The 27,066-nt window shown below is 39.5% G+C and overlaps 1 protein-coding gene across 1 annotated transcript in view; it reads left to right on the forward strand.

The window, feature by feature from the left end:
* LOC128660598 (TGF-beta receptor type-1) overlaps positions 1-27,066 on the forward strand; it is a 123,616-nt gene that overhangs the window by 19,566 nt on the left and 76,984 nt on the right. The window contains exons 2-3 of the mRNA XM_053714524.1: positions 24,476-24,721; positions 26,065-26,304. Of these exons, the coding sequence (XP_053570499.1) occupies positions 24,476-24,721; positions 26,065-26,304 (486 nt within the window). The remainder of the gene's footprint in view (positions 1-24,475; positions 24,722-26,064; positions 26,305-27,066) is intronic.

The following is a 27,066-nucleotide window of genomic DNA, read 5'->3' on the forward strand; positions in this document are numbered from 1 at the left end:
GGAGCATCCGACAAAATAATTGTTAAAGGCATTTGCTACTTCTAAGGGGAGTTGCAGGGTTTGGTTGTCCACATTGGGAGTGGATTGGTGGAGTTTGTAAATTATTTATGACTTTCTAAAACTTTCTAGGGTTTTATATGTTATTGTTCAGGTTTTCACAGAAATATTGGGCCTTGGCCAATTTTGTTTGTTTATTGCATATATTTCGCCATTGTCTATATACACAGTGATCGTTCATAGAGCCATTATGCTTGAACTTTGACCACAATGAATCCTGAAACTGGTACATTTGAATGAGGTCAGCTGTGATCCAATTCAAGTGTGCTCCTTTTACTCTCACCTTATACAGCGGGGCATGTAAATTCCAAATTTATAGGATTTCAGACTGAAAGAATTCAACTGCAGAGTCTAGATCTGGGATTAGGTATAATCTGTGCCAGGGGTGGTTCTTGATGTCATTTAGAAATCATTGAAGATTACATTTTTTGAAGGACCTGGTGATTTTAACCTTGGAAGAGGATTTAGTTGCCTTTATTTTGTGCACATAGTACACTAAGCAGTGGTCACTGAAATTGTTAGAGAGAACACCTGCCTCCTGGATTCGGTCGGAAGAAGTGGAGAGAATCCAATCGAGCAGGGTGTGATTGAGGCTTTTGATGTTTATGCGAGTTGGGGAGGAGATTAATTGCGTTAGCTGCAAAGATTTAAACAGCGAGCAACAACTATTACTTTTTGGATTTAGCCAATCAATATTAAAATCTCCAAAAAACAAAATTTAACTTTTTAGGTTTTGAGCTAAGGTTTCACTAAGGAGATGTGCTATGTCTGAAATGGAATGCACAGGGGAGCTAGGTGGGCGGTAGATTCCTGCAACAATGATTGATTTTCCGCTTGGGATCTCAATTGTGCCAGAAAGGAAATCAAAGGTGGCAGGAGAGCTAGATTTTTGTAAGGGGGTGTACTTTGTGGAATTGTCAACATAAATTACAATGCCGCCTCCTCTCTTTGCTCTGTCATTTCTATGGCATGAATACTCATGTATTGCAATGGCAGAGTCAGGTATTTTTGCAGTTAACCACGATTCAGAGATCACAATGATTTTGGGCTTGTATTGTAAACACCAAGCTTGCAGTGCATCGATTTTTGGTAGTAAGCTGCGGATATTACAGTGCACAAAGGAGAGGCCTTTTTTAGCTGGATGGCTAGGAATGAAATTTGTTGGGGGACCAGGGTTAGACTCTACATCATTTGCAAGGGCAAGTAACATAAGGAATAGGTATTTGGACATAGTTTTTGTTTGTCCATATAGTGAATGGGATACTTTATAATTTTGTGAGGGGGGGGTAGGAGGGTTATTTTTTTATAACTCTCCACCAGCACTCAGCAGATAAGTTACAGCAACAGAGCAGGCCATGGTGTATGATAATTTGTTTTCCAGTTTGAGTTGTGTGCTTATGGCGGTAATGATATGAACAAAATTGGAGTGAGAAAAGGGTTGTCACAAATATCAGTATGGTCATATTTGGATTCATGCTAGTGGCATGAGGTGTTAGAAAAAAAGGCAAGCAAAGGGCTTTAACAAAGAGATATACATATACACGTCTAAATGTGCATGTGTGTATATATATATATATGTATGTATGTATGTGTATATATATATATATATATATATATATATATATATAACGGTAAACGGTAAAGTCAAGATAAATTTACCACGGTCTGTTTCCCTTTGGAATTGGATGAATCTCCACCTTGTGTAGCGTAATCTGTAAACGGACAGTAATAGGGAGGCTGCTCCACTTGTACCCGGTGTGTAGGTGGATCTAAACAGATAGTGAAAGAGGGCGCCTCATAGTGTGATACGTTCCCAAATGGGAAATAGATTGTAGGATTGTTAAGGCTTACCGAACTATATTGCACCGTGCTCTGACCGGTGCCAACAGGCAGACTAACACTCAGCAGTGGTTAGTACACTGAAACAGGATAATCTCCGACCCGATAGTCAGCTGTTCCAGGGAGTTCGCAGTGTCTGCCGTGGATTCAGTGAGATCAGCTCTGTAGAAACCAGCTGTAGATTGGTATAACTCAGTGTACACCCAACAGTCTTGGAATGAAAATAGGACGACAACTTCCCAGATAATAAAGTTAAAAACAACACTTTACTATGTTCTTGCAACGCGTTTCTCGACCATTAATACCGGTCGTTTCTTCAGGCAATATAAAATGAATATCCACATTTTTTTTTATTACCGTATATATCCTCATTGTCACCAGATTTTAGCACACCATTTATCTAAAGGATTAGCATCCTCATCTATACAGATATAGATATTATTGGCGATAAGATTAGATGCTCTGTGGTCACCCCACTCACTTTCATACTTTCAACGAGTTAGATGGTGCAAGCGGGACAGACCAATATTAAACTCAGCATTAGTTTTTAATTTTAGTGAGCTCATCACGTAAACCTTATTATATCTAGGTGTAATCCCCTTTTTTTTCTATCAGTTCTTTTTTCCTCTCATCATTAGGTTCATTAATTTATTGTTTTTAAAAGTATTACTTGTTTTTGTATATGGTATAATAAAGGATTTTATATGTCTTCAGAACTTGGGAACACTCATTTAATTTATAATGTGTTATATAACAAGAGAACTCATCCTGGAAAATAACCAGGTTGAAAAAAGACAGGGAAACAGCACTCTTTTGAAAATAATCAATATTTTACTAGCACAATTTGTATATATAAGTAGTAGAGGAGATGGCATTCGGGAGTCCTGCCTCCACCCTTGCACCGCAAGGATAGGCAAAATACACTGTGTGTGAAGTACAAAATCAGTTTGCAACAGTAATATTCATCAAAAGAAAACAAATACTATGGGACCTTACGAGTCCAATAGACAGAACAAGACCGGTCAGGGGATGTGCGGAGCAAGTTGCCAAATATAAAAATACAGCACAATACAAAGCTGACTTTAAGTAAAGCCTGTCACACTTCCTACACCCGGCTGCACACAGCACCTCTGTGAAGAGGTAGTTGCTGGGCAGGTCAAAACGTAATTGGGGATCTAAGAAAGTGATGACAGCTTTATTACAAGCGGGATATGCTAGTCAAACATACCTTGCAATCTGTACATAGAAGAAATTATATCCAGAGGGGAAGCGTATACCAGAGATCAACTACACCCTGCTGCATCCGACACCTCACTCAGGAGGTATAGCAGTCGGGCAGGTAGAGTAATGGGATCTAAGTGATCAAGTGGAGACACGCCCTCAGGATATGTACAAAAGTAAATGAACAAAACATTTCAATCTTCATGTATGGATGACATGTTTTGCAGACAAGGTATTAATAAGCACATTTAAGCAGATAGCGTTATAGCATGCTATGCAGGGAAGCAGATGAATGTGTTAGTATTAAGCATGTGTCTGTCCATTTGTTATTCGATAAACTGTAATCCTAGTAAGTTCCTAGAGAAAGCTGCACCCCCTCTCGACAGAGTGGCGTTTGCCAAGTGCGAAATTCATGCACATAAGCCAGAGCTGATTAATGCAGTTAGCGGCAAGGAATCTAGTAACAATATGGAACCATACGACCTGATAGCTTCAGTGACAAATCGGCCGTGCCGAATAGCTGTGAGTCAATGACCATGGAAGCCAAAAGATGCTGAGTATTGATCCTGACTTTGCTTTAAATGTGCCTGGTAGAATCCTCATACGCACATCACGTGATCCGACCGGATCACGTGATGTGCGTATGAGGATCTCAAAGCAAAGAATCTGCAAACAAGTCCTGCGGTTTTCTACCAGGCACATTTAAAGCAAAGTCAGGATCAATACTCAGCATCTTTTGGCTTCCATGGTCATTGACTCACAGCTATTCGGCACGGCCGATTTGTCACTGAAGCTATCAGGTCGTATGGTTCCATATTGTTACTAGATTCCTTGCCGCTAACTGCATTAATCAGCTCTGGCTTATGTGCATGAATTTCGCACTTGGCAAACGCCACTCTGTCGAGAGGGGGCGCAGCTTTCTCTAGGAACTTACTAGGATTACAGTTTATCGAATAACAAATGGACAGACACATGCTTAATACTAACACATTCATCTGCTTCCCTGCATAGCATGCTATAACGCTATCTGCTTAAATGTGCTTATTAATACCTTGTCTGCAAAACATGTCATCCATACATGAAGATTGAAATGTTTTGTTCATTTACTTTTGTACATATCCTGAGGGCGTGTCTCCACTTGATCACTTAGATCCCATTACTCTACCTGCCCGACTGCTATACCTCCTGAGTGAGGTGTCGGATGCAGCAGGGTGTAGTTGATCTCTGGTATACGCTTCCCCTCTGGATATAATTTCTTCTATGTACAGATTGCAAGGTATGTTTGACTAGCATATCCCGCTTGTAATAAAGCTGTCATCACTTTCTTAGATCCCCAATTACGTTTTGACCTGCCCAGCAACTACCTCTTCACAGAGGTGCTGTGTGCAGCCGGGTGTAGGAAGTGTGACAGGCTTTACTTAAAGTCAGCTTTGTATTGTGCTGTATTTTTATATTTGGCAACTTGCTCCGCACATCCCCTGACCGGTCAGGTTCTGTCTATTGGACTCGTAAGGTCCCATAGTATTTGTTTTCTTTTGATGAATATTACTGTTGCAAACTGATTTTGTACTTCACACACAGTGTATTTTGCCTATCCTTGCGGTGCAAGGGTGGAGGCAGGACTCCCGAATGCCATCTCCTCTACTACTTATATATACAAATTGTGCTAGTAAAATATTGATTATTTTCAAAAGAGTGCTGTTTCCCTGTCTTTTTTCAACCTGGTTATTTTCCAGGATGAGTTCTCTTGTTATATAACACATTATAATACTATATAAGGGCCTGCACCATATGTATTTATAAATTAAACAAGGACCGATTTGAGGTAACCCTGTACACTAGCCTATATATATATATATAGCATTTGCTTCTCTCCCGTATCTATTTCTCGATACTCATTTAATTTAAATAGTGAATTGAATGATTGATCTTGGTCCTACATTTACCTTATATAGTTTATGATTTATCAACCACTATTTATTATTTATAATCATATCATATGAGCTTTTATTTATTATGTCAAATAACATCAACTCTGAATTGCTGATATCTACGTTTATCTAGCCATATTATTGATTCATCCACGTTATTGGAGTTTGTATTTTTTGCACCTCCGGTTTATTTCTCATCGTATAACCACAATAATATAATATATTTAATTATAAATAGAACCATTATTTGAAATAGAATTGATTATCCAATTAATTTGACCTCCTCCATCTGGTCACACTTTTTTTTATATATGTGTATGTATATATATATATATATATATATATATATATATATATATTTCCATGCAAGGTTAGCACTCTAGCATAACATCTTAGAGCCTGAGTTACAAATGAATATAGGTGTACAAGAAAGACTCTTCTCTCTTTTTCATAGGTTTTTCAACATTTATTTTCCAACGTTTTGGCCCCAACCTGGGACTTTGTCAAGGTAACATACAATGCAAACTAACACAATATTTATACCCTGTTAAACCACTCCCCCACTCACTCCGGTGATGCGCTATGACCCTGTGATTATCTGATTTCTCTTGTTAAGTGTATCCAGTCCACGGATCATCCATTACTTGTGGGATATTCTCCTTCTCAACAGGAAGTTGCAAGAGGATCACCCACAGCAGAGCTGCTATTTAGCTCCTCCCCTCACTGCCATATCCAGTCATTCTCTTGCAACTCTCAACAAAGATGGACGTAGTAAGAGGAGAGTGGTGTATTATAGTTAGTTTTTTAACTTCAATCAAAAGTTTGTTATTTTTAAATGGTACCGGAGTGTACTGTTTCATCTCAGGCAGCATTAGAAGAAGAATCTGCCTGTGATTTCTATGATCTTAGCAGAAGTAACTAAGATCCACTGCCGTTCTCACATATTCTGAGGAGTGAGGTAACTTCAGAGGGGGAATGGCGTGCAGGTTTTCCTGCAATAAGGTATGTGCAGTTAATATATTTCTAGGGATGGAATTTGCTAGAAAAATACTGCTGATACCGGATTAATGTAAGTTAAGCCTTAAATCAGGCTTATTAACAGAGATACATACTCTTTTATAAAAGTGTAATATAAAACGTTTGCTGGCATGTTAATCGTTTTTATATATGTTTGGTGACAAAACTTATTGGGGCCTAGTTTTTTTCCACATGGCTGGCTTGATTTTTGCCTAGAAACAGTTTCCTGAAGCTTTCCACTGTTGCAATATGAGTGGGAAGGGCCTATTTTAGTGCTTTTCTGTGCAGGTAAAAATACTGACAGAGACATTCAGCTTCCCTCTGCATGATACAGGACATCTCTGAAGGGCTCAAAAGGCTTCAAAGTCGTGTTTGAGGAGGGTAACAATCACAGTAGACTGTGGCAGTTGTTGTTACTGTGTTTAAAAAAACGTTTTTGTCATTTATTATTCTGTTTTTGTTATTAAGGGGTTAATCATCCATTTGCAAGTGGCTGCAATGCTCTGCTGACTTGTTACATACACTGTAAAAATTTTGTTAGTGTAACTGCCTTTCTTCACTGTTATTTCAAATTTTGTCAAAACGTGTTTCTCTTATTCTTCACTGTTATTTTAAATTTTGTCAAAATGTGTTTCTCTTAAAGTTCTTCAAAGGGTTCCGTTTGAACCCCTTCATTCTATTGATATCAAACTTCTTTCATGGAAAGTTCTTTTTCTGATGGCTATTTCCTCGGCTCGAAGATTCTCGGAGTTATCTGCCTTACATTGTGATTCTCCTTATCTGATCGTTCATTCAGATAAAGTTGTTCTGCGTACAAAACCTGGGTTTTTACCTAAGGTGGTTTCTAACAAGAATATCAATCAAGAGATTGTTGTTCCATCATTATGTCCTAATCCTTCTTCAAAGAAGGAACGTCTTTTGCATAATCTAGACGTAGTCCGTGCCTTGAAGTTTTACTTACAGGCTACTAAATATTTTCGCCAAACATCTAACCTGTTTGTTGTTTACTCTGGACAGAGGAGAGGTCAGAAGGCCTCGGCAACCTCTCTTTCTTTTTGGCTTCGGAGTATAATCCGTTTAGCCTCCTGAAAGGATTACAGCTCATTCTACTAGAGCTGTGGCTTCCACCTGGGCCTTTAAAAATGAGGCCTCTGTTGAACAGATTTCCAAGGCTGCAACTTGGTCTTCCCTTCATACTTTTTCCAAATTTTCCAAATTTGATACTTTTGCTTCTTCGGAGGCTGTTTTTGGAAGAAAGGTTCTACAGGCAGTGGTTCCTTCCGTTTAAGTTCCTGCCTTGTCCCTCCCATCATCCGTGTACTTTAGCTTTGCTATTGGTATCCCACAAGTAATGGATGATCCGTGGACTGGATACACTTAACAAGAGAAAACATAATTTATGCTTACCTGATAAATGTATTTCTCTTGTAGTGTATCCAGTCCACGGCCCGCCCTGTCCTTTTTCAGGCAGGTCTAAATTTTAATTAAACTACAGTCACCACTGCACCCTATGGTTTCTCCTTTTCTCGGCTTGTTTCGGTCGAATGACTGGATATGGCAGTGAGAAGAGGAGCTATATAGCAGCTCTGCTGTGGGTGATCTTCTTGCAACTTCCTGTTGGGAAGGAGAATATCCCACAAGTAATGGATGATCCGTGGACTGGATACACTACAAGAGAAATAAATTTATCAGGTAAGCATAAATTATGTTTTTCTTAAGGTAGAATCTGAATTCAATTCACTTAACTGATTACTGGAATTTTCCTTTTTTTTCTACCTAAAATAAAGCATTAATACATTAGAATACTATAGTCACATGTGCATCACTAGAAAAAATTGTTAGGATTACAGGGTAATAAACATATTTACAAATAACTATTATAACTGATTTATAAACTAACTACTATATCCCCTCCATTAGTGATACAAGAGTCCACTATAATAATATAATCAAAAATTCAGCTTATTGAGTTTCAGATGACTTATTTTACAAGAAACAGTGTAATAAAATGGTCTTTCTATCACCCACTCGTTTCAGAGGTTGTATTTGGTCTATAAGACAACATCTGAGACTAGACACAGAGTGGCCCTTTTTCAGAAAATGTTTAGCCACAGGCTTATAGAAGGGGACACTCCTTGAAGGATATGTTAGTACCCCACTGATAAATATGAAAAACCAGTAAAACATTTTCTGATGAGAAAACCAGGTGTATATAGGTGTCATGGATGCACTACATGTGATAATCTAATCCTAGGCAACACATTCACACACAGCCACACTGGTAGGAGGTATGACATAAGACAGCCATTAAACTGTGAGTCCAAATACGTGGTTTATATGATCAAGTGCCAGTGTGGGGACATGTATATTGGAAAGACGGAATGTATGCTGAAGGATAGAATGGCAGTACATAGGTCCAGCATCAGACAGGCTTTAGAGAAAGGGGAGTCAGATCAGCCTGTGGCTAAACATTTTCTGAAAAAGGGCCAATCTGTGTCTAGTCTCAGATGTTGTCCTATAGATCAAATACAACCTCAGAAACAAGGGGGTGATAGACCATTTTATTACAAAGAGAGGCCAGATGGATCTCTGAACTAGACACAGTCCATCCCAGGGGCTTGAATACACACCTGTCTCTGTCCTGTTTCTTGTAAAATAAGTAATCTGAAACTCAATAAGCGGAATGTTTTATTATATTATTATAGTGGACTCTTGTACCACTAATGGAGGGGATATAGTAGTTAGTTTATAAGTCAGTTATAATAGTTATTTGTAAATATGTTTATTACCCTGTAATCCTAACAATTGTTTCTAGTGATGCACATGTGACTATAGTATTATGTTAGGTAGAAAAAAAGGAAAATTCCAGTAATCAGTTACGTGAACTGAATTCAGAGTCTACCTTAAGAAAAACAGATAATCACAGGGTCATAGAGCATCACCTGAGTGAATGGGGGAGTGGTTTAACAGGGTATAAATATTGTGTCAGTTTGCATTGTATATTACCTTGACAAAGGCACAGGTTGGGGCCGAAAAAGAAAGAAGAGTCTATATATATACACACACACACACACACACACATACACATATATATATATATATATATATATATGTATATATATATATATATGTATATATATATATATATATATATATATATATATATATATATATATATATATATATATGTATATATGTATATATATGTATATATGTAATAATAGACAAAAAAGAGAGAACCAAAGGATATACAATACTACCCTTTGAAAGAGAGGATATACAGCACTCGTAAATAGAACAAAAATATTTATTACACCTTCTGCAATATAGCAAAACCAGTGAGCATACAAAAACTCGACATATTAACCTGTTTTAAAATATGAGACAAAACGGTACAGCTGTCACTAATAAACTTAAAGCTGTAAATGCATTGCCTATTGAGAAATACAGTGTATAGACGGTCAAACAAAACACATAGCAAACACTTTGCTGTTATTTCCACAAGAGTAATAGTCCAGAACAAAAGTCCCAGAAAGAATATGACTGCAGCGGATAGCTGCACACTAGGTCAGTTACTCACATAACCCATCCATTCTGCTTCAGGGTTCGTTTCAGAAGGCACCACTCACAGGGAGTTCCGATCACGTGACTAATGATGTCACTGAAGAGGATGGGCTAACCTAAGGGATTTTGAGAAGAAACGATGTGCTGTTATGAACTTGCTATAGGTTAAAACGGTCACCTCCCTTCTGCTGATAGGATCTCCATTATAGCGAAGAGCTGTTTCCAAACTTTACGAAAGGCAAATGCCACAGATACAAGCGGCAGGATCCAGTAATCATCAAGGATCATCATCTTCTAAGCACAATTCTTCATATGTACTGTGTGTTCATAAAACTCTATTCATCAGCATAGGTTTACACTTTATCAGCTTTAAAGATGTATATACACATACAATAGGGCTGTTGGGTCATCTCACGAAACGTATCCTTTCTAGAGCCGCGTATATCTTACATCACTGCGTGCATCTAGGGGCCATATATCGACCACTGATATTTCGTAGCTTGTCCCAAACCTTTGTAGAACAACAGTTTTCCTGCAGATAGTGTAGCAGTAAATCAGTAATGTCCTTAAGGTAACAAAACACTATTCAAATGTCCATAGTGTAAGTACAGAAGTGTACATCATGCCTTGCATGAACGTGCACAATAAAAAGAGCCAGTTGCAAATCAACATATGTTCATGGTTGGAGGATGTCTTTGTAAGTATCCCACTGATATAAAGTATAATAAAAAACAAACTTAGGAGAGAAAGGTGCTATACGTATCATATGCCATGAAAAAGATAAAAAAAAATGCCAAGAGTAAAAATGGCGGTATCTGCTTAGTATCGCGAGAATATGATTAAGTGATTCCACAAATCGTGTCCTGCAAGATCGTTTTTAGAAGAGGTTGCTGCCCGAGTCTAATACACTAATCATTTGGATTATCACCTTCCAGTGAACTTTGAGAGTCCTACTATTTATATGGACTATTTTTGGAGTTTCTATTGCTTTGAGTTTGTGTTTATTATTTTTCACACATTTTATTCACTAACTTATCTGTACTAACGCTATTTTGTTTTTTGTAGGCGTTATTTGTTTTTGTTTTTTGTAGGCGCTTTTAGCAACTTGTATCTATTTTTTCACTATTCGTCTGTAGCTAAGAATATCAGGGTCTGGGATGGGAGGAGTTTGTTCTGTCCATCCCCTTAAAGGAATAGTCTAGTCAAAATTAAACTTTCATGATTCAGATAGAGCATGCAATTTAAGCAACTTTAAATATCCTTATTTGAAGAAAAAGCAATGCACATGGTGAGCCAATCACATGATGCTTCTATGTGCAGCAACCAATCAGCAGCTAGTGAGCATATCTAGATATGCTTTTCATCAAAGAATATCAAGAGAATAAAACAAATTAGATAATATAAGTAAATTAGAAAGATGTTTAACATTGCATTCTCTTTCTAAATCATAAAAGAAAAAATGTGGGTGGCATGTCCCTTTAACTTTCAAATGAGTTGTGCATATTTTATTCTTAGGAATTTCAGTTGCTTGCATTTTTCTCCTGTATCACATGACAGCCATCAGCCAATCACAAACACATATTTGTATATACTGTGAACTTTTGCACATGCTCAGTAGGATCTGGTACCTTGGCGCATATAAAAGATTTTGATAATAGAATTAAATTGTATTTTTTTTTTTTTTTCTTCAAATTGCCAAAACCATCTTATTGCCTCAGCACTTTTCATCTTGCCTGGTGGGTAACTAGGTTGTCATTTTTGTTAATTTTCTCATATGGCTCTTAGATAGTGACAAGTAGATCTCTCTGTTTCTTTGATGAAAACCTGTAGTGACAAACTCACAAATTGTAGGCGATAAGGGGGCCACTTGAAACAGCCACTTCTTGTTTCCCTTTGTTATTGGGAATAGTACAGACATACGGCAGCAGAAGAAACTTTTCTTTATGTTGCTTTATTTTTGTGAATTTAAGAAATGAATGTTGACAATATCACATTTAGTTGTATTCTGCTCTTTTGTATGTTTTAAGTCTAGAGTGCAGTTGATGACGTTGTCATCCTGGGAGGTCCCCATACCGATATGGATCCTAGGGACCCCTGCACTTAAGGCAGGGTAGGAAACTACAGTTTCCTTCCGTGTTCCCTGCTGAAGACAGCATACCTTGTGACTTCACATGTGACAACAGGAACTCCCCGCTCAGTGAGGGAATTTCCTGGGTGTGAGTGTGGGACTGGCGAAGGTGGTTTTGAAAGCCAGTATCTCCCATACTTCATTTAAGGACAAGAAAGTCTGTAAGATGCAGCTTTGATACACAAGCCGTGATTCCAAGCAGCTACATGCTGTTAACCGAAAGTGCAAAATCTTCAGCTGAACCTCCCCTAAGCTCGGAGTGCCTGTACTGATTAAGCTGCACACGTAGCACCAAGCACAGGAAAAAGTACAGCACTACAAGGTTTAATAAAGTTTAAAACACCAATTTTGGGCTAGATTACAAGTGGCGCGTTTTTTTTTTCTTTTTTTCCCGCGATCGTGAAAACTCATCTAGAGTGTAAGATTTTTGCGCTGGTCGTGTTGCATTCGTATTGCAGGTTCCAAAAAAATGTATTTTGCACTAGCGTTAACCAGAATAGCATGGAAATCCTAACTTAAGTTTTTGAGTGTGCCTGCATGTATTCCCCCATAGAAATCAATGGAGAAAAAATACCTAGCACCCGAAATCGTGCAAACACCATCGCGTTTTCGCATTCCCCATAGAAGTCAATGGAGAAAAAAAATTTGTTGAAAAACCACCCATCCCGCAAACATAGCATATTCGCATTAGCAAAAGGGAAATATTTACAGTAAATACATAGTTAAAATCTTTATTAAATATGCATATTGCATAAATATGTTTAATCATGTTTTATAGGGGCCTATTTATGATGGTGCGAATGGACATGATCTGATATAGCGGATTATGTCCGCTGCACATCGATAAATGTTGACAGCATTGGCATTTATCACTGCACCAGCAGTTCTTGTGAACTGCTGGTGCAATATCGGCCCCTGCAGATTCAAGGCCAATCGGCCGCTAGCAGGGGTGTCAATCAACCCGATCGTATTCGATCAGGTTGATTTCTGTCCGCCGCCTCAGAGCAGGCGACGGGTTATGGAGCAGCGGTCTTTAGAAACACAGGGCATCAAACTCCATACGGAGCTTGGTAAATATGCCCCGTAAACTGTACCTACTGGATTTGTAAAATATATATACTTCAGAGACGAAAAAGCAAAAGCTGGCACATCTCCAGGAGGCGTTTTTCTTTGGCGTTGCAAGCCTCCTTGTTATTTTTAGTGACTTCTAATAAATGACTTTTTAACCTTATGGAGATGTGCCAGCTTTTGCTTTTTCGTCTCTGAAGTTTACCGCTTTCCCTGTCAAGCACGGCACCTTCGTGGTTTTACTGTGGATCAGCTGTCTTCTGTGACGTCTTTCTTGGAGTACTGCTATTTGGCAACCACCGGAGGAGTGTGTATCACGTGTAACCCGGATGCAACACGGAGCCCGGGCAAAGAGACTACAGGAGCACATACTGGAGCTACCGTTTGCCTTCAAAGTGCTTAGTCCTGTTGTGCAGATAAGTCCAATTACTGAGGGTGGTGGGTAATCGTCCTGTGTGTTTTTGTGACTTTTTTTTCTGCCGCATGCAGGTTGCGCTGATTTCTTTGGCATATTACATGGGAACCATGGCTGTTTCTAATTGATTTTGTATGCGCTCCACTTTATCATTGTTGGCATCACACCAGGTGTTATTACTGTGGACGGAGCTGGTTTTGATATTTCTTTTTCTACTGTGTGTGTGTGTATATGTGTGTGTATGTATATATGTATGTATATATATATATATATATATATATATATATATATATATATAATTTATTTATTTTACAAGATATGATGAGTCCACGAATTTTATCCTTACTTATGGGATATCGCCTCCTGGTGTAGCCTAGACCAGATCAATCTCTTCAGTAAACAGAGAAGCATTTGGTGGCTTAAAGGCAATAGGAACTGGCGGGATTTTATTCTCACTGCGCCTCCTATACATGTAGCCTAAGCTCCTATACATGTAGCCTCCTATACAGATAGCCTAAGCATTCTTAACTCAGGCTTATCTTATTCCACAGGGCTATGGGAGGGAGAGAGAGACCTCTGGAAACCTGATGGATGCCATGCTGTTGCACAGCTTTTGAGGTAAGTGCTGACTTTTTATTCTGACTGAGATCTCAGAGAAGTGGAGCACTGAACTTAATGGTAAGAACTCCTGCATTTAAAGGAGGGACCTTTCCGACAATATATTCTTAGCTGGGGCTACAGGAATACTGACAGCTGCGACTTTGGTTGTTATTCTAAGTACACTGTTAGGATGAAGACCGTTTGCAGTGTTGAAAGCAGAAACAGTAGACAAACTTGTCCACAGGTTTTCTGACGGCTCCGTTGGCCTTATAACTTGTTTTTTTAGCAACTTGAGGGTCTAGGAGCTTGATATTTGTTTTGGGTATCCTTCGAGCTGTGGTTATTTTACTTGCAGTGGGGAGTGGTATTTTATTCATGTTAATACTGACATCAGTGTCGGGTAAACAGTCTAAAGGTTTAGCCCCAAGTTTTGTTTGCAGCAGCCGGTTCCCGGTGGCGCAGTTAATAAATCAATTAGGGTGGAGACCGGGAGCTGCATGCTTTTACGCCCACAATGGGCGGAACCTTGTTGCCATTTTTAGTGTGTTGCGCACTTTGTTTTCGACTGCTGTGGTCAGTGTCGGGTAATGATGTATCCGTATTGCCATGTGAAAGCAAGGGACGCTGGGTTCTATGCGCTGGGCTATAGACATAGGTGCCCTGAGCCTGTAGCTTGTCTCTCTTACTCACGGTCGTTTAGTATTAATGGCAACTGGGAGGGGATGTTAACACGCCCACGGGGGAGGAGCTATGTGTCTTATTGCGCTTCCTACCTCCATTAGATACCGGAGGGTAGAGTGGTCTCCTAGTTATGTCACTTAATATATGTCTAGTAAGCAAGCAACAGTACACTGGGTATAACCTCTCCTGTTTTGTAATGTTGATGTAAACAGGCAGCTCTACGTGTACATTTGTCTAGATAAAATGTCAGTAGTTGATCTGTTGCTTGGGTGCTGCAGTATTTCCTTTTGAACAAGCAAATTAAAGAGACCGTAGCACATACAAAATAACGTTTCTTTTTCTGTTAAAGACAGGAACGTTTTTATTTGATTTCAGCTGTTTAATGTATTGGCTGTTAAATGTTTTAAGTGCACACATAAAGTATGTTTTTCTGGTTCCCAGGCGGTGCTCTGCGACTCCTAGCATGGAATTGTGAGCATAAGACTTGGTTGATTTCTGTACATCGCAATGGCTATTTCAAACAAAGCCAGCCGGTATAACACAATGGGCCGTTCTGCTGCCCCACTTGTCAAAGACTGAATGCTCTCTTTAAAGTCCTATGGGGGATAAGAGAATTTAAAGTGATAATGTCAGTTTTACTGGGTAAGCCTTGTTTACAGGTTTAAGGCTGGTAATTTGTTACTTCATCCTTTGTGACGTAGGATGGTACACAACAACACAGAAAATAGTTACTTTTAGATTTAAAGAGACAGTAACGTTTTTTTCTGTGTACCTTTGTATATGAATGCATTTTAGCTGTTTGCTCGTGAGTTCATCTTTTGTGACTAAGGATAACTCAAACATACACAGGAATAGGGTTATTTTTCTAAGACTCTGTATCGTTCCTATGTGAAAAAATGCACTACTCCTATATGGCGCTGGCAGTTTGGGCTGTTCAAATGGTTGCAAAATTCTCCTAACACTTCTATGGTCACATACAGTGCCCTGTGTTTTCCGTCACCCTACACTAGGGGTTGTGATGCATTCTATATTTTTGCATATCATAGAAGCATACTAGGGATGCAGTGCTATTCTGAAGGGTTTCTCCACGTAAATCCTGGGGATTACAGTTTCAGATGGAATTAGTAACTTAGACATTCCCTATATTTACCAGATAGACGTATCGGCTAAGAGGCTGGACGCCATGCTGAAGTCCTGTTCTGCCGATGTGTCATCCACGACTAGGCTTTGACTATCCCTTACAAGGGTACGACTTTGGTCCTGACTTGAAAGAAATTATTTCTGACTTCTCGGGAGGTAAGGGTCTCCTCCTCCCTCAGGATAAGACATCTAAGCAAAGGGGACGACAAAGTAATTTTCGTTCCTTTCGTAATTTCAAGGGAGTCCCCTCTTCCGCTAAACAGGAAGGGAATTATCCTCAAGCCAAGCTCACCTGGAGACCCAACCAGGCTTGGAACAAGGGTAAACAACCCAAGAAGGCCGCTGTTGCTCCCAAGACAGCATGAACGGGCGGCCCCTGATCCGGTACCAGATCTAGTAGGGGGCAGACTTTCTCTCTTTGTCCAGGCTTGGTTAAGAGACGTTCAGTATCCCTGGACACTAGAAATCGTGTCTCATGGGTATCGGTTGGAACAAAGGTTCTAGGGTCTCTGCTGGCAGTTCTCAGGCCGCAGGGCGTTGCAGTGGCGCCTTATCTGGACGATATTCTGATCCAGGCATCGTCTTATCAACTATCAAAGTCTCATACCGACATGGTTCTATCCTTTCTAAGGACTCACGGGTGGAAGGTGAATCTAGAAAAGAGTTCACTAATTCCACAGACAAGGGTTCCTTTCCTGGGAACTCTAATAGACTCTATATCCATGAAATTTTTTTTGACGGAAGTCAGAAAGTTAAAGATTCTGAATACATACTGATCCCTTCAGTCCAATCCTTGGCCATCAGTGGCTCAGTGCATGGAGGTAATTGGATTGATGGTGGCAGCAATGGACATCATTCCGTTTGCTCGTTTTCATCTCAGACCTCTACAACTGAGCATGCTCAGGCAGTGGAATGGAGATTATGCAAATTTGTCTCCTCAGATAGATCTGGATCAGGAGACAAGAGACTCTCTTATTTGATGGTTGTCACCGGATCATCTGTCCCAAGGGACGTGCTTCCGCAGACCCGCATGGGTAATAGTGACAACGGACGCCAGTCTACTAGGTTGGGGTGCAGTCTGAAATTCCCTGAAGGCTCAGGCTGTGTGGACTCTGTCGGAGTCTCTACTTCCAATCAATGTTCTGGAATTGAGAGCAATATTCAATGCACTTCAGGCATGGTCTCAGTTGGCTTCCGCCAAATTCATCCGCTTTCAGGGAGGAACAAGGAAATCTTTAGCGATGACAGAAGTATCCAAGATAATTCGGTGGGCGGAGGCTCACTCTTGTTATCTGTCGGCAATATACATCCCAGGAGTAGACAACTGGGAAGCAGATTTTTTGAGCAGACAGACGTTTCATCCGGGGAATGGGAACTCCATCCGGAGGTCTTTGCCACCCTGATTCTCAGGTGGGGCATGCCAGAGCTGGATCTTATGGCAACTCCTAGGAATGCCAAGCTCCCGAGATACGGATCCAGGTCTATGGATCCTAAGGCCGTACTGATAGATGCCTTGGCAGTGCCTTGGTCATTCAACCAAGCTTATGTGTTTCCACCATTTGCTCTCCTTCCCCGGGTGATTGCTCGGATCAAACAGGAGAGGGCTTCAGCGATTCTCATTGCTCCTTCGTGGCCTCGCAGGATTTAGTATGCCGATCTGGTGGACATGTCCTCTCTGCTACCGTGGAAGATTTTTGCTTTATCTATTTTGCTACACAAACGTCTGGCAGATGTTCCGGATGTTCAATCCTTTTGTCAGGCTCTGACTAGGATCAGGCCTGTGTTTAGACCTATTGCTCCTCCTTGAAGTTTGAATTTAGTTCTTAAGGTTCTTCAAGGGGTTCCGTTTGAACCTATGCATTCCATAGGTATTAAGTTATTATCATGGAAAGTTTTATTTTTAGTTGCTATTTCTTCTGCTCACAGAGTTTCTGAGCTTTCGGCTCTACAATGTGATTCTCCTTACCTTATTTTTAATTCCGATAAGGTAGTGTTACGTACCAAACCTGCTTTTTCTTCCTAAGGTTTTTTCCAACAAAAATATTAATCAGGAAATTATTGTTCCTTCATTGTGTCCCAATCCTTCTTCTAAGAAGGAGCGCCTGTTACATAACTTGGACGTGGTCCGTGCCCTGAAGTTTTACTTGCAGGCAACTAAAGAATTTCGTCAATCATCTTCATTATTTGTTGTTTTTTCCGGAAAACGTAGGGGTCAGAAAGCTACGGCTACCTCCCTTTCTTTTTGGCTGAAGAGTATCATCCGTTTTGCATATGAGACTGCTGTACAGCAGCCTCCTGAAAGAATTACAGCTCATTCTACTAGGGCTTTGACTTCCTCATGGGCATTTAAAAATGATGCTTCTGTTGAACAGATTTGCAAGGCTGCAACTTGGTCGTCTCTTCATACTTTTTCCAAATTTTCCAAATTTGATACTTTTGCCTCGTCTGAGGCTGTTTTTAGGAGAAAGGTTCTTCAAGCAATGATGCCTTCCGTTTAGGTTCCTGTCTTGTCCCTCCCTTTCATTCGTGTCCTATAGCTTTGGTATTGTATCCAATAAGTAAGGATGAAATCAGTGGACTCGTCATATCTTGTAAAAGAAAAGGAAATTTATGCTTACCTGATACATTTATTTCTTTTACGATATGACGAGTCCACGGCCCACCATGTCGTTTTCTAAGACAGGTCTTTATTTTTGGTAAACTTCAGTCACCTTTGCACCTTGGCTTTTCCTTTCTCTTCCTAACTTTGGTCGAATGACTGGAGTGGGAGGGAAGGGAGGAGCTATATATACAGCTCTGCTGTGGTGCTCTTTGCCTCCTCCTGCTGACCAGGAGACAATATCCCATAAGTATGGATAAAATCCGTGGACTCGTCATATCGTAAAAGAAATTTATCAGGTAAGCATAAATTTCCTTATATATATCTCTTAGGCAATGTATATGTATGTGTCTGAGTGTTAAAGACATTAGCTGGCCTTTTTTTTTCCTAATACCCGGGATCTCCTATCTTTGAGCCCTTATAACTTTTTTAATATTTTTTTAAAATAATTTTTATTAAACAGTGTTAATATGAGTGTAACTGTACTTTGTAATGTATTTTTACAATTGTTTGTGCAACTTTTTGCTCAACTTATACAATCTGCTGCAGCAGTTAAAGTGCTGTAGTGCTGTTTAAACAGAGGGGTGTGGGGCTCACTCTCTGTTTTTGCTAGAGGGAAATCACTTTTATCCCTCATTCGTGTTGTGAAAATATTTACCTTTTAATCTTGACAGCCGCTGCATCGCTTCCCCCGCCAGTCGCAAAGCCTCTTCTCAGGTCTAAAATCAGGAATCTGGCTTCCTCCAATCACGGTGTTGAATCGGACACGGGGAGGATGACCGATCCATCATTTCTGACATATGAAAAGGCTTGCGACGACCGGGGGAATCGCTGGAGCGGCTGTCAAGATTTAAAGGTAAGTATTTTCACAACACGATTGAAATGTAAATTTTGATGAATTAAAGTGCCCCTGTTTTTAATCGGATTTTTAAAAACCGGGCACTTTATCATATAAATGTACATTCACTTTAAGAAGCAGCAGGCGTTAGACCGCTACTCCTTAACTCATCGGATCATAGCTCTGGTTAATTTTATAAATGGCCACCAAATGCCCCCAAAATACAGTGTACTATATTTATTAAAAAATAAAGATGGTAGCATCTTTTTAAAAAAAAAAAAAACTGAAAAAAGCAGTTATATGGGGTTAAATGTGGCGAGTGTGGGGTGTTTACATTGCGGTCTATGGGAACTGTGTGCCCCAAGGCAGAACATACAGTGATCTGAGATGTCATCTCAGAAAATGCAGCATGTCTGCAGAAAGAACAGGACACAAACAGGAACTGGTAGCGATTTAACTTTTCAGCGCAGCTCTACATTTGGTTGTTCTCTTCAAACAGAGCTGTTCTCTGACTGCACTGTGTAAGTTTTACTTATCACAGTTCCTCCAGCGCTACGTGCTGTTTGAAGTGAACAGTCAAATATGAAGTAGCGCTGCAAAGTAGTAGTGCATTAATTGACTGTCTCTCAGAGATCGTTTCAAGCCCCTCCCCTAGCCTTTCACAGTCTGCAAATCTGTTTTTTTTACTAAAGTGAAGGTAAAGTTTATTTAATTGGAATATATCAATGTATTCCTTCAACATGGAATATGCTAATCGCCAACTTGATTTTATAAAAAAAATATATTTTTCTTTTATTTCTATCTATATTTTTCCCTACCGTTCCGTCGATAACTCCTCCCAACCTCTATATCCGGATTTGAAGTGCTGTTACGTATAGAGTGGTCCCACCCGGCTCTCTATGTAACAGCAGAAGCGCGTTCACGATGAGCATTTTAACTGCGCATGCGCGATTCTCAGCACACCCATCTCCCTTCACCTACAACAAGCGGCCTTAAGCAGAACAAGTATGCATGCACGAAACTAGAACGCCTGTGTAGTCTTTGAAGAAGAAATAGACTCTAGCGCATGCGCAGTACATCGAGTAGGCGGACGACGTAGGGTCACGGCCGCCTAACGGCCAGAATTTCAACTGGCTGCTCTAAAAACGTGACCCAAAAATAAAAAAAATAAATGGGTTGATTGTGAAAATCGTCAAAAAGGGAATTAAAATTGAAATTACTGGATTTGGAAGTAATATTGTAAAAAATGATGAATTAAAGTCCCATTCATTTTAACAAAGAATTGGATTCTGTATCAGTGTCAAGGTAACGTTACCTTCACTTTAATGTAAAATGTTTATATAAACAATGCACCTTTTTTAGAGTATGTCTGCAGCTAATTTGCAATGCAATTTTCAACTACTGCACTATATTATAAAACTTAAAAAATTGCTTTATTCTCCAGTTAACTAACACATTACAATTAAACTGGTGCTTTAGTGTAACTGCCTAATTTAAAATTTAATTTTATTTAAAAATGACCTGCAGAAAGTTTTTCACACAAAAAAAATCTTATCGCAGAAAGTAAAAAAAAATTCTGCTTCTGGGACTGTGTGTTCCCAGTATATACACATATTAACACATAAATATGTATATAAGCATATATATTTAAAAATGCTGCCCATTGCTGTGCGAGACACAGCATGTGAACGAGGCTCCCATTTGAGCCTATGGAAGCTTGCTTTCGTGAGTACAATGCTTCTGTGCAAGGAGAACAAGAGGTCGCGTTCGCATTGCACCTCACCTGTGATACCAGCTCACATTTGCGTGCCCTGGTATTGCAAAGTGGAGTGCAAATATTGCTCCACTTTCAATCTGGCCCTATATGTCGGTTATTTAAACCAGACAAAGTAACTATCGGTGCTAAACAAAAACTAAATAAAACGGGCAGGATTCATTACAAAAGTCTTCTGACTGAAGGAGCTTGATAATTTGGCCCTTTAGACTTGGTTGATATGTTATTCTATAGCAAAAAAGCAGAAATGTTTTGTAATTAGGAGGTGTTTACTGTCCCTTTAAGCACTAAACGACAGTAGTGTTTGTAACCATTTTGTGTGTAGTGCTGAAGGTGTGCATGTTCTTTAACCCCTTAATGACCGAGGACGTGCAGGGTACGTCCTCAGAAAAAAGGCAGTTAACGCCTGAGAACGTACCCTGCACGTCCTCGGTGTGGAAAGCAGCTGGAAGCGATCCTGCTCGCTTCCAGCTGCTTTCCGGTTATTGCAGTGATGCCTCGATATGGAGGCATCCTGCAATAACCTTTTACGGCCATCCGATGCAGAGAGAGCCACTCTGTGGCCCTCTCTGCACCGGACATCGATGGCCGGTATCGTTGGTGGGTGGGAGCCGGTATGGGAGGTGGGTGGCGGCCATCGATGGCCCTGGTCATGTGGAGGGGGGCGGGGAAGTCCGGGGGAGCGCGCGGGCGCGCGCACGTGCACAAGGGGGCGGGGGCGGGCGCGTGCACGGGGAGGGAGCGGGTGGGAGCCGCTATACTACAGAAAAAATGTGTCCCAAAGCTAAATAAAAGTGGGACATTTAATGTAAAAAAAAAACCCATTAGGTGTAATTTAGGTGGTGGGGGTTGGTGCGTGGGGGGGCGAAGCTACACTACAGAAAAAATAAAAAATAAATAAAAAACATTTGATTGTTCAAACTGGGTACTGGCAGACAGCTGCCAGTACCCAAGATGGCCCCCAATAAGGCTGAGGGGGAGGCTTAGAGAGCTGTTTTGGGGGGGATCAGGGAGGTTGGGGGTTAAGGGGGGATCCTAAACACAGCATATGTAAATATGCTTTTTTTTTTTTTCTTTTAAAAAAAAAACTTCAAAAACTTTTATTTTAGTACTGGCAGACTTTCTGCCAGTACTTAAGATGGCGGGGACAATTGTGGGATGGGGGAGGGAAGGGAGCTGTTTGGGAGGGATCAGGGGGTGGGATGTGTCAGGTGGGAGGCTGATCTCTACACTAAAGCTAAAATTAACCCTGCAAGCTCCCTACAAACTACCTAATTAACCCCTTCACTGCTAGCCATAATACACGTGTGATGCGCAGCAGCATTTAGCGACTTTCTAATTACCAAAAAGCAACGCCAAAGTCATATATGTCTGCTATTTCTGAACAAAGGGCATCCCAGAGAAGCATTTACAACCATTTGTGCCATAATTGCACAAGATGTTTGTAAATAATTTCAGTGAGAAACCTAAAATTGTGAAAAAATTAACGTTTTTTTAAATTTGATCGCATTTGGCGGTGAAATGGTGGCATGAAATATACCAAAATGGGCCTAGATCAATACTTGGGGTTGTCTACTACACTACACTAAAGCTAAAATTAACCCTAGAAGCTCCCTACATGCTCCCTAATTAACCCCTTCATTGCTGGGCATAATACATGTATTGTGCGCAGTGGCATTTAGCAGCCTTCTAATTACCAAAAAGCAAAGCCATATATGTCTGCTATTTCTGAACAAAGGGGATCCCAGAGAAGCATTTACAATCATTTATGCTATAATTGCATAAGTTGTTTGTAAATAATTTCAGTGAGAAACCTAAACTTTGTGAAAAAATTTGTGAAAAAGTGAACAATTTTTTTTATTTGATCGCATTTGGCGGTGAAATAGTGGCATGAAATATACCAAAATGGGCCTAGATCAATACTTTGGGATGTCTTCGAAAAAAAAATATATACATGTCAATGGATATTCAGGGATTCCTGAAAGATATTAGTGTCCCAATGTAACTAGCGCTAATTTTGAAAAAAAAGTGGTTTGGAAATAGCCAAGTGCTACTTGTATTTATGGCCCTATAACTTGCAAAAAAAGCAAAGAACATGTAAACATTGGGTATTTCTAAACTCAGGACAAAATTTAGAAAGTATTTAGCATGGGTGTTTTTTGGTGGTTGTAGATGTGTAACAGATTTTGGGGGTCAAAGTTAGAAAAAGTGTTTTTTTTTCCATTTTTTCCTCATATTTTATAATGTTTTTTATAGTAAATTATAAGATATGATGAAAATAATGGTATGTTTTGAAAGTCCATTTAATGGCGAGAAAAACGGTATATAATATGTGTGGGTACAGTAAATGAGTAAGACGAAAATTACAGCTAAACACAAACACCGCAAAAATGTAAAAATAGCCTTGGTCCCAAACGGACAGAAAATGGAAAAGTGCTGCGGTCATTAAGGGGTTAACTTACTTCTTATGAAAAGGAGCAAAATTTCAACAAATGATACCAAGGAAAAGATACATTTGGTAATAGAAATAAACTGAAAAGTTTTATTTAAAAGTGCATGTTCTGTATGTGTCATGAAAGTTTAATTTTGACTCCCATTTGCCTTTAACAAAATCTGTTTATATTCACACGGATGAAAATAATGAAATAGAAATTAACTTGAGTTGTGGTGTGAGTGTACGGAGATATTTGACACAGTAATATGTTATGAACTGTGACCTTTTTAATGGGTGTAGCAATGTACAAACCCTAGACCGGCTCAATCCAGGGATAAAAATCTCTTTATTCAAAATAGCAAAGTATAAAAAGAACACAGTATGTAAAAAATCAGACAGAGAACACAGGGGAACCCCTAAGACATCTGATGTGTTTTATGAAACCCCTTAGTCATAGATTATGCACCACCCTGCTAAAATGCGTATGTTAAATTATGTTATGTTAAAGCATTTGTGCTTTGGATAGCAGAAAATGCTATAATATTATTAAAGTGATGGTAAATCCAAGCGTTAAACATTGATCAGATCTAAAAAAAAAATGTGCAATGGCACAGAAAGGGTGAGTTTAGCACCATTTTTTTTAGATCTGATAACTTAAACTCCCTTTGATTTTTAGTGATGGTAAATCCTAGCGTTTGTTTAATTCTTTACCATCACTTTCAGGGCTAGATTTATTAACACCCTACGGCTGCAAGTTCTCACAGGAACTTGCTCGCCGTCATTTATCAAGCAGCGGTCACCAGACCGCTGCTTCCCTAGCCTCTTCGCCACCTCTAATGTGGCGAAATTCAATCTCCTCGGTCTAGTCAGACCGAGGAGATTGACAGCTCCTGCCCGCGCGTGATTGGCTGTTCGCGGGCAGGGGCGGGATTGCACACGAGCGCAAAATTGCGCTTGTGTGCAATGCTGAATACCTGTGGGTATTTTCGCCCCGCCTCAGGCGAGCTGAGGCGTACATGGGTGCATATACGCGCCCCTGTACGCCTCAGCTTTAATAAATCTAGCCCTAAGTATTACACTACCCCACCTGGCGGGCAAAACTTTCTGTTATGATTCCCTCAGTTTTTTATGTTGTCAAGTAACACAATGCACTGTTTGTCTCTTTACAGCATTGAAATGTTACTGCGAGCATTGCGTTAAGGATAACCAGACCTGCGTGACCGATGGGGTGTGTTTTATTTCTGTGAGTCGTGACGGGGACAAAGAAACCAGCAATAGCATGTGCGTTAATGAAGCAGACCTCATACCTCCCGACCGGCCGTTTATTTGTGCTACTTCCTCAAGAAATGGCATTCACACACAGCCTTATTGCTGTGAGAAGGACCTCTGCAATCGAAATCTTCCACATAGACCTGGTAAAATTATTGTACTATTTACTTTTTAGTTTTGTAACTGAAGAAAAGCACTGAGTACACTGGACACATGCATTGATGTTTATGAAGACATTCTATTGTATGCACATTTTGCTAGCTTGCCAACGAAAATCAGATGTGTTTAGAAACTGGCGATAAATCCTCAGGGGCTTGGGCTGGTGGGAGAATACATTATTTAATTTCCTAAATTCTGTGTATTTGAATGAGAACTGAAATTGACACTTTACTGTAAAACTGGGTTCCCCTTAACGTGTTTGAAATTACTTGTTGTACCAGCTGCAGAGTAATAGTACAGAAAGCTATGTAAACAAAAGGCATCAAAAGAAATCAACCTCCCAGTAGGGAGTGGAAGAGAAAGAGCTCAGACCTTTTTTAAAGGGTTTTCTTGAATCAGCTCTAAATACGATGATTTGCTGCTTGCCTGAGTACACTGTCCCTTTTAAAACAATATTACACAACGTATTGGTACTAATTGGTTAAGCCCATTGCTCTGTTATGAAATGCTTTGAGAATATTGCTCTCTAATTATTAGTTTTTGTTCAGTCTGGTCTAAGACCTCAAAAATAGAATAAAAAAATGTGTAATACACATAGAAACAAAGAATTGACGGTAGATAAGAACCAAAAGGCCCATCAAGTCTTCCCATGTTATTGTTTTATTAGGATGGCCTTATGCATGTTCCAGGCATTTTATTTTAATTCTTCTACAAGCACTGTATTTACCACCTCTATTGGAAGTTTATTCCATGAATCCACAACCCTTTCTCTAAAAACATGTTTCCTCACATATTTTCTGTCTGAATCATAAAATAAAAATTTTGGGTTTCATGTCCTTTTAAGGGTTTGAAATTGACAACTTTCAATATGTTAAAATTCTTAACCTATTCACTTTGAATCTTCCATGTTTAACATGATTGTTAAGCCTACCAAAGTTAGAGCCATTAAAAAAATTGGGCTCATAATAAAATCAGATAAGCCGCAATACATTTGCTTACATAATCACAGTAGTTAGCAGTGTTGACTTTAATAACGCAGTCCTGATTGGCTCCTCCAGATAAGACAAGTGGTAAGGTGGATTTGGGCTGTTAAGGAACAAAAGAAGCAAAGTGTTAATGTATTAATTGTTTTCACACTAACCTAGTATGTTAGTATATTGTAACACAGCAGAAAAGTATTGTAATTACAAGTTATTTACTGTCCATTTTAACCATAAAATGTGAATATAGGCACATTTTCCTTCAATGTGTGTATGTATATATATATATAAGTTTTTATATAAAACATTTCAAAATAATTGAATGCATGTATGTTCTCTGGTTTGTGCAGATACCCAGTTGAAGCCTACAACTAGCTTGGGACCAGTAGAGTTAGCAGCCGCTATTGCTGGGCCAGTTTGTTTCATTTGCATATTATTAATGTTGATCCTATACATCTGCCACAACCGTACAGTCAATCACATTCGGGTTCCTAATGAGGAAGACCCTTCAATGGATCGACCCTTTATATCAGAAGGAACTACATTAAAAGATCTCATTTATGATATGACCACTTCAGGATCTGGCTCGGGTAAGTAATACATTACATTAGTTTTTTTTTTGTTTGTTTTTTTAATTAATTTGTTTTTTATTGAGTTTTTCAAAGAATAACAAAACATGGGTAACATTACCACATAACATTTGTGAATTGTAGTCATAGTAAAGCATAAATACAAATTACAGTCATTGTTGGTACCCTAAATTGAAAGCATTATACGGTCCCATATAAATATAATGTTTAAGATAAAATCAGCTTTACCTTGAAAGCAATAGTGGCGTTTTTCCAGAGAGGGAACATGATCCACTTCCTTTAGCCACAGTTGTAAGGTGGGTGTTGTCACTTTTTTCAGAAATCTAGGTATTAATCTTTTGGCACAATTTATCATACATTGTAACAATTTCCTACGATATTGACAGGGGATTTGGGGGTGGTCGTTAAGGAGTATTGTGGAGGGACGAAGTTCGAGTGTTGTGCCTAGTGTCGAGTTAATGTGTGAAGTGATGTATTCCCAGAATGGTTTCATCAGTGGGCAGTGCCACCAGATGTGGGAGAGAGTGCCTATTTCGCCACAGTGCCTCCAGCACAGTTGAGAGGCACCAGTGAAAATACTATGGAGTCTGAGGTGGGAAGTACCATCTTGATAGGATTTTGTAGTTGAGTTCTACAATGATTGGAGAGATGGATGCTTTCTTGGTCAATTTAAAGAATTTTCTCCATTGTTTTTCTGTAAATGTTTCTTGTAGTTCCTTTTCCCATTTAGTAATGTATAGAGGTTTATGTGTTGGGAAGGAG

This window comes from Bombina bombina, chromosome 5 (genome assembly GCF_027579735.1).
Source record: "Bombina bombina isolate aBomBom1 chromosome 5, aBomBom1.pri, whole genome shotgun sequence".
NCBI lineage: Eukaryota > Metazoa > Chordata > Amphibia > Anura > Bombinatoridae > Bombina > Bombina bombina.